Raw genomic sequence first — 12,680 nt, forward strand, 5'->3', positions numbered from 1 at the left:
AACACAGTGTCGGGGACATTCACATTGGCACTCAAACAGATGGACACATGAGGTGAAGTGGGGTGAAATAGGGTTTAACGTCGCGTCCAAGATTTTTGCACTTATATAGCGACGTGCATGCACGTGTGTGTGTGTGGCTGCTTGTACTAGTCCGGACTGATGCCGATTTATAGTGCTAGCTCACTGAGATACCATGCCGCAGTTTAACATGAATACCCCACTCAGACACAGTATACTGACTCCGAGCCGACCAGTCCTTGTTTTTGCCCCTTAATGCCGAGCGCCAGACAGGGTATTAACAAGTACCATCTTTTAACGTCTTTTGGTATGACGCGGCCGGGGATCAAACCGGGTGGACGCTCTACCACTAGATCACGGAGGCGGTCTGATGGACACATGAACAGGCATGGATATATCTGGTTACATGGACACGCAGACACTCAAACAACAGATGGGCAGACACATGGACACATTGATATATGGATATATACTACTCAAAAGAAGTTAAGGATCACCCAATTCTTTCATATTGGTAATGTTAATCTGTCATGGCATGAGAGATTAACTATTGTAATATGAAAGAATCAGGTCATCCTTAACTTCTTTTGAGTAGTATATTAGGACTCAGATTGGCACATGCACACGGACACGAACCCAGTGTACATACCTTGACACTCTCGACAGCACGGGTCTCGCAAGAAGGGATCATTTGCGCATCGCTTCTTTGAACAGCGAATCCTACACTTCGATGTGCTGTTCTTACATTTACACACGGCGCAGCGCACGGTGCCTTTGGGAGCCGTCTTTGGACGCCACTTTTCTCCGTTCCTGTAAGTCCGGCCACCGAAGTTACACATCCCTTCATCCTTGGGTTGTTCCTCATCATCAGCAGGCTGGTTAGCTACAAGACAAAGGGCACAGTTGTATAACAGATGGCTGGCCTTAAAAGAGCTGCCGCTCGTCAGATATTTGTTGGTGAGCGAGTTTGGTCATTCCTGAGCAACTCGTGTTCTTCCGGGGCAAGCCGAATAGCGACTCGTGCCCCTCTCATGGCCAGTTTTGCGACCGGGTTCCGTCTTAGCGCAAACGGGCATACCTAAAACAATTGTCAACTCGTTGCGTAATGGTTCACATATATTTCCCCAAATATTATATATATTTTAGATACAATTTAAAGCACATCGGGACATGCGGAATTATACAGTGTGATTGACCACATTTAACTTGTCTTGGGTATATTTTTAGATATAAGACATATGTTAAATCAAAAATTGTTTCTGACGGATTCTTTGACGAAGAACTTGAAATCATACGCGCATTCTGATTGGTTTGTCGTATTTTCGCACATAACATTCATCGATAGGGGAGCGAGTCTTCTTGCAGGTTACGGAAAGGGGCGAGTGGGGTTTAACACTGGTTTCAACAGTATTCCAGTTATATCACGGCGTGTCAGCATATTGTTGGAGGAAAGCCCGAAGTGATGCACGTTTACCACTTTGGTGAAACGCACGAGCAGGGTAGGGCCTGACATACATAGAAACAATCGAGGCGGAAAGGAATACGAACCCACGACCATAGGTTTCTGGCGCGATCAAGGGACGCAACTCTCACAGCCAATTACGGCATCCACAACGGCTGATATCCCAACCCCGGTACCGGTACTGTTTGAAGTGGGCTCGTCCGAATTGACACATACCGGATTACATTTAATGAGAACGGAGTTATGCCCCTTTGTACATGTGAGAACGTTATGGCGGGCAAGGTTTCCAGACTGTATAGAGATACTTACGGTCACAGCTGTAACAACAGGAGTTGGACTTCCTGATCTTTCTCTTACAGTTGAGCCTGGGACATTTCTGTCGTCCGCAGTTGTACACACCCGTCTTACACCTGCACACCACGCACTTCATGTAGCCGAACGGGGCGATCTTCGGGTGCCATCGGGAACCATCGGCAAACACCTCGTCCATGAACGTGCATGCGCCTACCATGTCGATGTCCTTGAGAGGTTTCACTTCCGGTATCACGACTCGTTCCTTCTTGGCTGCAAAAAGGAGAAGCATACAAGTGTTAGCATACAAGTATTTTTTCGGTACATACATCAAAATTGCTGGGACCGTCAATTATCCCGAGCCTCGTCACATTTTACGATAGTGAGTGCGTTGTTACTGTTTATTTGTTTTGTCACTCAGCAATATTCCAACTATATGACGGCGGTCTGTAAATAATCGAGCCTGGACCAGGCAATCCACGGATGGACAACATGAGCATCGATCTTCACCATTGGGATACGATGGCATGCTTCAACCAAGTCAGCGAGCCTGACCACCCGATCCCATTAGTCGCCTCTCACGACAAGTATAGTCGTCAGTTAGGGCAAGCATGGGCTGCTCAAGACCTATTCTCCACCCGGATCTCAACGGGTCGGTATTCAGTTCAGTAGGTCCTTACAGACGCGGGGTGGACTCCAAAGTAGCCCAGAGTGCAAGTAACAAGGAGTGAGTGAGTTGGGTTTAACGCCGCTTTTAACATTATTCCAGTTATATCACGGCGTGTCACCTTAATGTGGGAGGAAAGCCCGAAGTGATGCATGTCTCAGACGTTTACCACTTTGGTGAAACCCACGAGCACGGGTATGGTGCTGACAAACCTAGATCCATAATCGGGTCGAACCGGGATTCGAACCAACAATCATAGGTTTCTAGCGTGTCCAAGGGACGCAACTCTGCACAGCGAATCGCGGCGCTTTAGACGACTGGGCCACCCGTGCCCCTCCAATTAACAAGGAACCACCACCTCCTTTAAGGTGTTCAACCAGCTGTAGATTCCTGTCATGCATGATATACGTACGTCCACAGACTTGGCAGCAGTCACCGGGATTTGTTCGCACCCGCTCGTCTGCAGGGCAATCCAGTTTAGGGCAGGGGAGTCGGTCACACTTGGGTACACCTCCCGGCTAGTGAGAAAAAAATCACATATAACGGTGAATATCACGATCACAGCGTGAGTGAGTATGCATTTACGCGGCTTTCAGCAATATTCCAACAATATCACCTAGCAGGGACACCCGGTGAGGTGAGGTGAAATGGGGTTTAACGTCGCGTCCAAGGTTATTGCACTTATAGCGACGTGCATGTACGTGTGTGTTTGTGTGGCTGCTTGTACTAGTCCGGGCTGATGCCGATATATAGTGCTATCTCACTGAGATACCATGCCGCAGTTTAACATGAATACCCCTGCCGAGCGCCAGACAGGGTAACAACAAGTACCATCGTTTAACGTCTTTTGGTATGACGCGGTCGGGAATCGAACCCGGACCTTCCACTCTCCGGGCGGACGCTCTAGACCACGGAGGCGGTCCAGGGACACCTGGGATGGGTTGCACATGTTGTACCACCTGGGAATCGAACCCGGCTATCGGCGTGACGAGCGAACGCTTTAACACGGGGCTGCTCTTCCTTTCTTCAACGAGAGTGTTAGGTGACGATGTGTCAGCTAAATGTGGCAAAGATGATGGATGATAATCAGGGCGGATATAGGTTTAAAATCGTCATCTGCGGATCCTGTCACGAATGAGGGACGCAAATCAATGGTGGTGAATTAGTGCAGTGGGCAATCTTCAGAAAGCAAGTTTAGGATAAAGGAGGGTTGTTTATTTTATGCAAGAGTGAGTGAGTGAGTTGGGTTTAACGCCGCTTTTAACAGTATTTCAGTTATATCACGGCGTGTCAGCTTAATGTGGGAGGAAAGCCCGAAGTGATGCAGGTCTCAGACGTTCACCACTTCGGTGAAACCCACGAGCACGGGTATGGTGCTGACAAACCTAGAAACATAATTGGGGCGAACCGGGATTCGAACCCACAATCAAAGGTTTCTGGCTTGCCCAAGGGACGCAACTCTGCACAGCGAATCGCGGCGCCTTAGACGAATGGGCCCCCCAACCCCCCATTTTATGCAAGAAGACAACCTACAAACTTACCAGGCATTTGCACAGCACACATTTGGTGAAGCCGGAGAGAGGAAGAAAGGGGTGCCACGTGTCTCCGATGTTATGTTGTCTGTGGTCTCCTTCAAGCTCGCAAGTGGTATTCTCCACTCGGGTCTCTTGTTCGGTCGCATCCGGGCACCTAGGGCAGCACTCTCCCTGCACGGGGTTGGCGCACGTGACGGCTGGGCATAGCACGTGGTGGCAAGTGACTGTGCGTTTCTGTGAACGACATAGAAACAGTGATTTTCAGTTCAACAGTATATGTGATTGGGGTTGGAGAGCTTTGAACAGTATTTCAGTTATATCGCGGCGTGTCAGCTTAATGTGGGATGAAAGCCCGAAGTGATGCAGGTCTCAGACGTTTACCACTTTGGTAAAACCCACGAGCACGGGTATGGTGCAGACAAACCTAGAAACATAATCGGGGCGAATCTGGGATTCGAACCCATTTTAAACTTTGAATACACCAGGGGCACAACTCTAAGGAATTGGCCACCCGTGATGCCACATATACATACAAAATTAATCACTAGTGGATAAAGGTAACGGTCAGTCGGTTAATGGTTCCATTCGAGATGTTAAGCGCCCAACAGGGTGCTGTCACTGTAGCGAATGGGCCGTCGCTGCGAGGAGTTTAGGTCTAGTCCACTAGATACCAATTACATCGACGCTGTGAGGAGCTTGGTGCCAGAACACTAGATACTACTTACATTGCAACTGCACCTGTTGCACGTGGCATTCACAACAGGCTTCCAGCTGTCGCCGTTTTCAAAGTATTTCCCTTCGTAGTAGCAACGGAATTTGAGTTCTTCGTTTTCGTCCTCGCGTTGTTCGTCGACCAAGATGTCGGTGTCGATGTCGCCGGCGTACTGCCAGCAGGTGTTTGGAAGAGTCACCTAGTGGCAATAGTGAAGGATTCGTGTAGCGAAATGACAATAATTAATATACATTTATTTCTACATGATACTGATCTGGTCTATATGTATTTATTTTTTTTGGATTGAGTAAAATCATGTTAACATCTGTTTTCTGTCCTCTACCTACACTGTTACTATGTATACTACTAAAAAAAATAAGAGAACACACGATACTTTCATATTGATGTAGTGAATCTGTGTTCGGGTAATCTTTATCTTCTTTTGGGTGGTATCAAGCAATGCACCAGCTTATTAGAAGGGTCTGACCAGTTCATATTCTAGGTTGGATTTCATTGACAAATATTAATCTGTGCCCGAAAATGCAGCAAAACCTTTTATTCTCACATTCTACACACACAAAATCGGACACTGGACATGCTGAAATATGGTGTATTGTGGGTCAAAAGACCGTTGTCTCCTTTCAAGGAATATAACCGTTTCGAACAAGGACCCTGCACTCCCTATCCCTACGAATATCAAATGGTTGTTCCCCCATCTTAATAACAATTTGACAGATGGTACAGATTACATTTAAACCTGAACTTGAAATTGGCAACTGCCGCTTCAGGCATACTGAGAGATCGGAGATGTCACGAGGTACTCACATTTCCAGACAGAATGATGTCACTTCCGGAATTGACCTGCAAGAAAGCGTTCCCCTCGTCCAGGTCCCGGAACAGGCCCTCGGGAACACTGTTGACGCTGCCACTCATCTGCAGTAACAAAGGGTAGATTCGTGACGTGTCACTTTGGATACAGTTGATATTCATGTCAAAGTCAAATTAGTTTATTTGTGTGTAGCCTTTGGCCCAATTACAAGAAATGCGCCGCCATATAGCTGGAATATTGCTAAGTGCGGCGTTAAACAACAAACAAACAAAACAAAAACAAGAAAAACAGTGCCAATATGTGAAGCACATTACATAGATTTTACGATTTCATGTCTTTGTTTATACGCATAATATACGTAATATTGCAGACGTTTTAATAACTCATTCTGAGTTTTACACAATAATTTTTTGAATTTATATATAGTTGGAAACTTCCAATACAATTCTGGCAAATAAACTTTACGCAGCTCAGTATAATGTTTAAAGATCAATACGAAATGATATATTTATCTTCAACACACATATTGCAAACAGGACACATGCGTAAACATGATTCAATAGATTGCCATCTACCCTCGTTCTGTCGTAAAGGTAAAACGTTACATATTAATTTAATAAAAACACTGCGTACATGTTTGCCATTGTAAATGTTCAAATATCTTGGTTCAAACAGTGTTTTTCAGCAACCCATGCTTGCCGTAAAAGATGACTATGCTTGTCGTAAGAGGCGACTAACTGTCTGTCTCCGTCAAATATATATGTGTGTGAGTATATATACTTGTATAATGGACTGGTGGCCTAATTACGGAATAAACAACATCACTAACGGGATCAGGTGGTCGGACTCGCTGACTTTGTTGATTCATGTCATCGTTTCCCAATTGCGTGGATCGATGCTCGTGATGTCAATCACTGGAATGTCTGGTCCAGACTCGATTATTTACAGACCGCCGACATATACCTGGAATATTGCTGAGTGCGGCGTTTAACAAAAAACAAACTTCCTTTCGACCAATTGTCAGAGTAGGTCCCGAGTACCTCATGTTTAATGGTATTCCAGTCATACCACATCTGCCAGCTTGATGTCAAGAAATCCCAAAGTGATGCAGGCCTTAAAGTACTCACGGAACTGTTTTTTCGATCTCAGATTTTAAATAAATGCAGTTAATATACAAAATATATTAATATTCAAACAACTCAATTAGTACTAATTGGGCCTTGGCACAAATACAGCGTATCAAAGGTTTTTATGTCTTTTTACACGTAAAAGTGTGTAAAAATATGAACAAAACAGACTATTGTGAAACTGAGCATAACCAGGTGTTAGTAGATCAAGGTGAATGCCCATGACCTATGACACCTTGACGACAGGTGAAAATAGGTGCTAGAAACCCACGTGCATGTGATTTGTTAGTGGTTAGTGATTTTTGAGGGGCATTGTGGGATAGTGAATCATCGTCAAATTATCAGAACGTAAAAATAACATATTCCCTTCTCAAACAACAACTTACATGTCATTATTATTAAGTACATAAACATAGCTGATATTTTTATTGTTGTTTTGATCACTTTTTTCCAGGCTAATTTGCATAATGCCTATAGCCTGTTTCTGCCATGTCAATTTGGACTTAGTTTTATTTTTGAATGTTGAAAGTGCCTACATATTACCTCCTGTAAAGTACATTTTGTATTGAGCACTGAGATAAAACTAGCAAATCCAGACTAGTACTTTTCCAGTTTTGTTATTTCGTATTTACATCTACGTAATGCTTTGTGTCGATTATTAAATCCAGCAAAACAGGTTTTTTTCATTTCCATGAGTACTTTAGGCCTTTGCCACTTTAGTGAAACACACGTTGTTTCACATATGCATAAGGGACGCAACTCGAATAAAATTCTGAACTTCTTTCCACAACCAAGTATTTCTAGCAATAAAATCACACAAAGACGTCTGTAATACAAAGTGAGGTGAGGTGAGGTGAGGTGAGGTGAGGTGAGGTGAGGTGAGGTGAGGTGAAACGGGGTTTAACGTGGTCACGATTATTGCACTTATTGAGCGAGGTGCATGATGGGACATCCTTGTAAAAAGTACGCACTATTGTCGATTTGATAGTACCAGCCTACTGAGCAAGTGAGTTGGGTTTAACGCCGCTTTTAACAGTGTTCCAGTCATATCGCGGCGTGTCAGCTTAATGTGGGAGGAAAGCCCGAAGTGACCCCAAGAGCACGGGTTAGGTTTCTGACAAAAATAGAAACATGATCGGGACGAACCGGGATTCGAACCCACAATCATAGGTTTCTGGCGTGCCCAAGGGACGCAACTCTGCACAGAGAATCGCGGCGCCTTAGACGACTGGGCCACCCGTGCCCCCACTAGCCCACTGAGACACCATGTCCCAGTTTTAACATGGAAACCCCACTCAGACACAATATACAGACTCCGAGCAGACCTGTCCTAGTTTAATTCCCTGAAAGCCGAGCGCCCAGCAGTGTCAGGAATCACCAGGAAGCGAAGTATTTACCATTTTTGTCTCGAAGAGGGTCCACGGTTCTTGTTTCTCTGACGTCCCTAGGACAGCTGTGCTCATCAGACTGTTGCCATAGGTACCCAGCATAAGACTGAACGTCTCATCGGTTGCCTGGGAGACAATGACGTCATAATGGAGACTGCAGCCGACATCCATGGACAGCCAGGCATGCGCTGCCGCACCCTCGCTGTCGGTGGTGACGGGGACGAGCGTGACAGGGTAGACGCCGACGTCTTGAAAGTGGGTGTGGTAGGGGATGCTGGTGACGCGGCCTCGGAGGTTGCTGGACTTCTTACCAGAGGTGACGACGTTGATGAACAGTTTGTTGTTGAGAAGCAAATCAATGTCGTCTGCTTTCAGTTTCTTGTACGTTCCATTGGCCTAGAAGAAGAAGAGTGAGTGGGTGAGTTGTGTTTAACAGTATTCCAGTTATATCGCGCGTGTCAGCTTAATGTGGGAGGAAAGCCCGAAGTGATGCATACCGCCGTCATATAGCTGGAATATTGCTGAGTGCGGCGTTAAACAACAACAACAACAACAAAAATCTAAATCCCACAATCAGCGGATCCTGACATTGTAAGAACTCCATACTGCGACTCAGGCAACGTGGTCATCCCGGCCATAATGATTTTTTTTAATGTCAACAAACATACTCTTTGAGAAAAGGATATTTATTTTTAACTAAGATACCGATCTGAAACCCGGTTCGGATACAATACGTTCGACCATTTGTACTCACCCATCCACTGAAAGAGTCAATGTCCTCTTTGAAGGTGTTCTGAAGATTGGCCACGACCTTCCGCTTTCCCTTCTTGTTGGGAGGGCCCACAAGCCGGATGCGCGCCACCTTGCTGTCAAGGCCGACAACTCTGATGTTGTAGGAAATGTAGCCTTGCTCGCGGACATCCAAGATGGCGGTTCCGGCTGCGGGTGAAGGGGCATGCTTCACCGACTGGAACCCCGACATCAACGACTGGAAGACTGCAAAGATTAGAACCATGTTACATGTCTGACTACATCAAGTACTAGCCATCAAGTTATGTAAGCCACCACTTCAGAGTCAGCCGCGTAAGAACACGTGTTAAAATTGTTCTTCAGCAACCCATGCTAGTCTCTTCCAGATTATCTTGTTTGTTAAACGCCGCACCAATATTACAACTGTTTGACGGCGGTCTGTAAATAATCGAGTCTGAATCAGGCAATCAACACACCAATATTATACCTGTTTGACGGCGGTCTGTAAATAATCGAGTCTTAACCAGACAATCAAGTGATTGACATCATGAATTTCGATCCACGCAATTTGGATACGATGACATGCATCAACCAAGTCAGCTAGCCTGACCACCCGATTCCGATGGTCGCCTCTGACGACAACCATGGGTTGCTGAAGACTGATCTAGACATGCCAAAATTGTGTGAAGTAGACGAGTTCGACCCACGATAGTATGGTCACAGAAAGGTTAATGTTAATGGTTGGTGTTTTTTAGTAGATCTATACATACCTTCACAGGTCAACCTGGGTTGGATATTTCCACTGACGGTATTTCCTCCTCGTGACGTCACACGGAGCACGAGACGGCCACGTGCCAGCTGTTTCGATTCCCGCTTTTTGGTCATCTTCCATGTTCCCGTCAGCGTATTACTCTGAGGGAACAGACAACGAGAGATGTGAACAATATGGTGGGAGATAGCAACAGCGATATGTTGGTGATCCAGTTGTTACAGAAATGGCAGACTAGCTGCTGTACGTCGGTTAAAGTGAGGGAATGAGTGAGTTTGATTTTACGCCGCTTTTAGCAATATTCCAGCAATATCACGGCGGGGGACACCAGAAATGGGCGTCAGACATTGTACCCAAGTCGGGAATCGAACCCGGGTCTTCGGCGTGACGAGCGAAGGCTTTAACCGCTAGGCTACCCGACCGCCCCTCCGGTTTAAGTGAGGGAATGAGTATGGTCTTACGCCGCTTTTAGCAATATTCGAGAAATAGGGGCCATCAGAAATAAGCTTCACACATTGTACCCATGTGTGGAATAGAACCCGGGTCTTTGGCATGACGAGCGAACGTCCACTGAGCTACCCGACCGCCCCTTTAAGCATTAAAACAGCGATTGGGATGATTTTTTTCAAAAATATTTTGTGTAGTGGCGGATTTTGTAACGAGAGGATCAGCAGCAACCATCTTGAAACAACTGATATTAAGGATGAACACAGAGATGAGAGTATACGGTAACCCCAGCTGGGTGTGACTTTCTGATAATCGATATAATGTGAAAGGGCAATATCGGTTTACATTAGTTAACGGATTTGTATATATCATCATGATTATTATGCTCGTAAAAAACAGGTTGCTTACCTTTCTACCGACTCTGCCCATGGACTGGTGAATGATTTTGTTGTTTTTCTCCACAGTAACATAGTACTCGCCGTTGAAATCTGGAAAAGTCAGCAGTAGTTTACGGCTATTTTTATATTGTATACGGTAGTGGGTAAGCTGGGTTTACCGGTATTTTCGTGGTATCACAGCGTGTCCGCTCAATAAGTGAGTGAGCGAGTGTGGTTTTACGCCACCTTTAGCAATATTCCAGCAATATCACGGCGGGGACACCAGAAATGGGCTTCACACATTGTACCCATGTGGGGAATCGAACCCGAGTGTTCGGCGTGACGAGCGAACACTTTAACCACTAGGCTACCCGACCGCCCTGAGAAAGGAAGAAGGGAGCCTGACGTGACATAGCTTATAGCCCTTAACCACATTGGTGAACTGTTTGCCCCGATTATGTTTCTAGGTTTGTCAGCACCACAACCATGCTCGTAGTTCCATCAATGTGGTAAACGTGTGACACCTCCATCACTTTGGGCTTTCCTCCCAACTCACCCATTCACTGTAGTGCGAGTGTGAATGAGTGAGTTTGATTTAAGGCCGCTTTTAGCAATATTCCAGCAATATCACGGCGGGGGACACCAGAAATGGGCTTTACACATTGTACCCATGTCGGGAATCGAACCCGGGTCTTCGGCGTGACGAGCGAACGCTTCAACCACTAGGCTACCTGACCGCACCTCATTTACTATAGTGAAACGCACGAACACGAGTATGGTGCTGACAAACTTCGAAATATAATCAGCGCTAAGCAGGGATTCGAACCGATGAGGTGAGGTGAAATTGGGTTTTACAACCCGTCCAAGATCATTGCACTTATATAGCGACGTGCATGTACGTGTGTGGCTGCTTGTACTAGTCCGTACTGATGCCGATTTATAGTGCTAGCACACTGAGATACCATGCTGCAGTTTAACATGAATACCCCACTCAGACACAGTATACTGATTCCGAGACGATCAGTCCTTGTTTTAGCCCCTTAATGCCGAGCGCCAGACAGGGTAACAACAAGTACCATCTTTTAACGTCTTTTGGTATGACGCGGCCGGGGATCGAACCCCGGACCTTCCGCTCTCCGGGCGAACGCTCTACCACTGGACCACGGAGACGTCGAACCGATGATCACGGGTATCTGGGACACCTTAACATGGTACAACACTTTGCCGTGGTGTGGAAAAGGCGTTGTGTAGTCATTGTGTTCCCTCATGGGGCCCATGCCGTTCAAATGTACACTGATCAGGGGGTACACAAAGTATGTGATCTAGACCACCAGTTGTCGGACTTCCATTTGTGGAAGCTTCGGTGGCTGAGTAGGTTAGGCCTATGACTAAATGTTGGAAAGCAGGCGTCTTACTGAAAGAGTGGGTTCGAACCCCGGATGGGACTCCATCCAGAAAAGTACCAGAATTTGTACTTTGCTTAGAAAGTGTTATCCGAATTATCATACAGCCATGTCAGAATGATGAGATCTGATTGGTCCACGTGATCTTGATAAAGAACTGTGTAACCCGCTTTGTAGGGGAATATATTTCTCAGCGGGAGAATACATCTCTTATACCCCGCCACGAGCATGTCAGGCTGCACGTGGATTTCTGAGAGACAGAATAAATCCCTTCTGCCCCGCTTCCACGCAAAAAGCAGCACGCTTTTCCGAGTCAATGGACATAGCGCAAGATAACCTCAGATCAATAGAACAGATGATTTCTATCAATTTTGAATTTGTTTGAATTATTTTACAATGTCATATTAAAACATGTCGGTAAGATAAATTCGTTGTTTGTATCTCCTTAGGTTTTATACCACTCGTCTTCGGGCTCCGGTCGGTGAGTGAGTGAGTGAGTGAGTGAGTGAGTTGGGTTTAACGCCGCTTTTAACATTATTCCAGTTATATCACGACGTGTCAGCTTAATGTGGGAGGAAAGCCCGAAGTGATGCAGGTCTTAGACGTTTACCACTTCGGTGAAACCCACGAGCACGGGTATGGTGCTGACAAACCTAGAAACATAATCGGGGTGAACCGGGATTCGAACCCACAACCATAGGTTTCTGGCGTGTCCAGGGGACGCAACTCTGCACAGCGAGGCCCGTGGTGTGAAACCTAACGTGGGGCACATAATACCCCATGTACCACGAGTGGTCCTGCTTATAGTATGTTACATTTGACCACTAAAAAAAGACAGTCTATTCACGTCAGTGAGGGACTTGGAAGGCTAGAGTAATGTCGTGAATTGTAGTTAACGCTGCTTA

General features: G+C 45.9%; 1 protein-coding gene across 1 annotated transcript in view; it reads right to left on the reverse strand.

Moving 5' to 3' along the window:
* LOC124149583 (chordin-like) overlaps positions 1-12,680 on the reverse strand; it is a 39,858-nt gene that overhangs the window by 1,805 nt on the left and 25,373 nt on the right. Inside the window, exons 9-18 of the mRNA XM_046521266.2 lie at positions 10,404-10,483; positions 9,550-9,691; positions 8,784-9,025; positions 8,039-8,425; positions 5,511-5,618; positions 4,699-4,884; positions 3,980-4,207; positions 2,851-2,956; positions 1,790-2,044; positions 668-901 (exon numbers count right to left, since the gene is read on the reverse strand). Of these exons, the coding sequence (XP_046377222.2) occupies positions 668-901; positions 1,790-2,044; positions 2,851-2,956; positions 3,980-4,207; positions 4,699-4,884; positions 5,511-5,618; positions 8,039-8,425; positions 8,784-9,025; positions 9,550-9,691; positions 10,404-10,483 (1,968 nt within the window). The remainder of the gene's footprint in view (positions 1-667; positions 902-1,789; positions 2,045-2,850; positions 2,957-3,979; positions 4,208-4,698; positions 4,885-5,510; positions 5,619-8,038; positions 8,426-8,783; positions 9,026-9,549; positions 9,692-10,403; positions 10,484-12,680) is intronic.

The sequence above is a fragment of the Haliotis rufescens genome, unplaced genomic scaffold, assembly GCF_023055435.1.
Source record: "Haliotis rufescens isolate VD_foot unplaced genomic scaffold, xgHalRufe1.0.p SCAF_58, whole genome shotgun sequence".
NCBI lineage: Eukaryota > Metazoa > Mollusca > Gastropoda > Lepetellida > Haliotidae > Haliotis > Haliotis rufescens.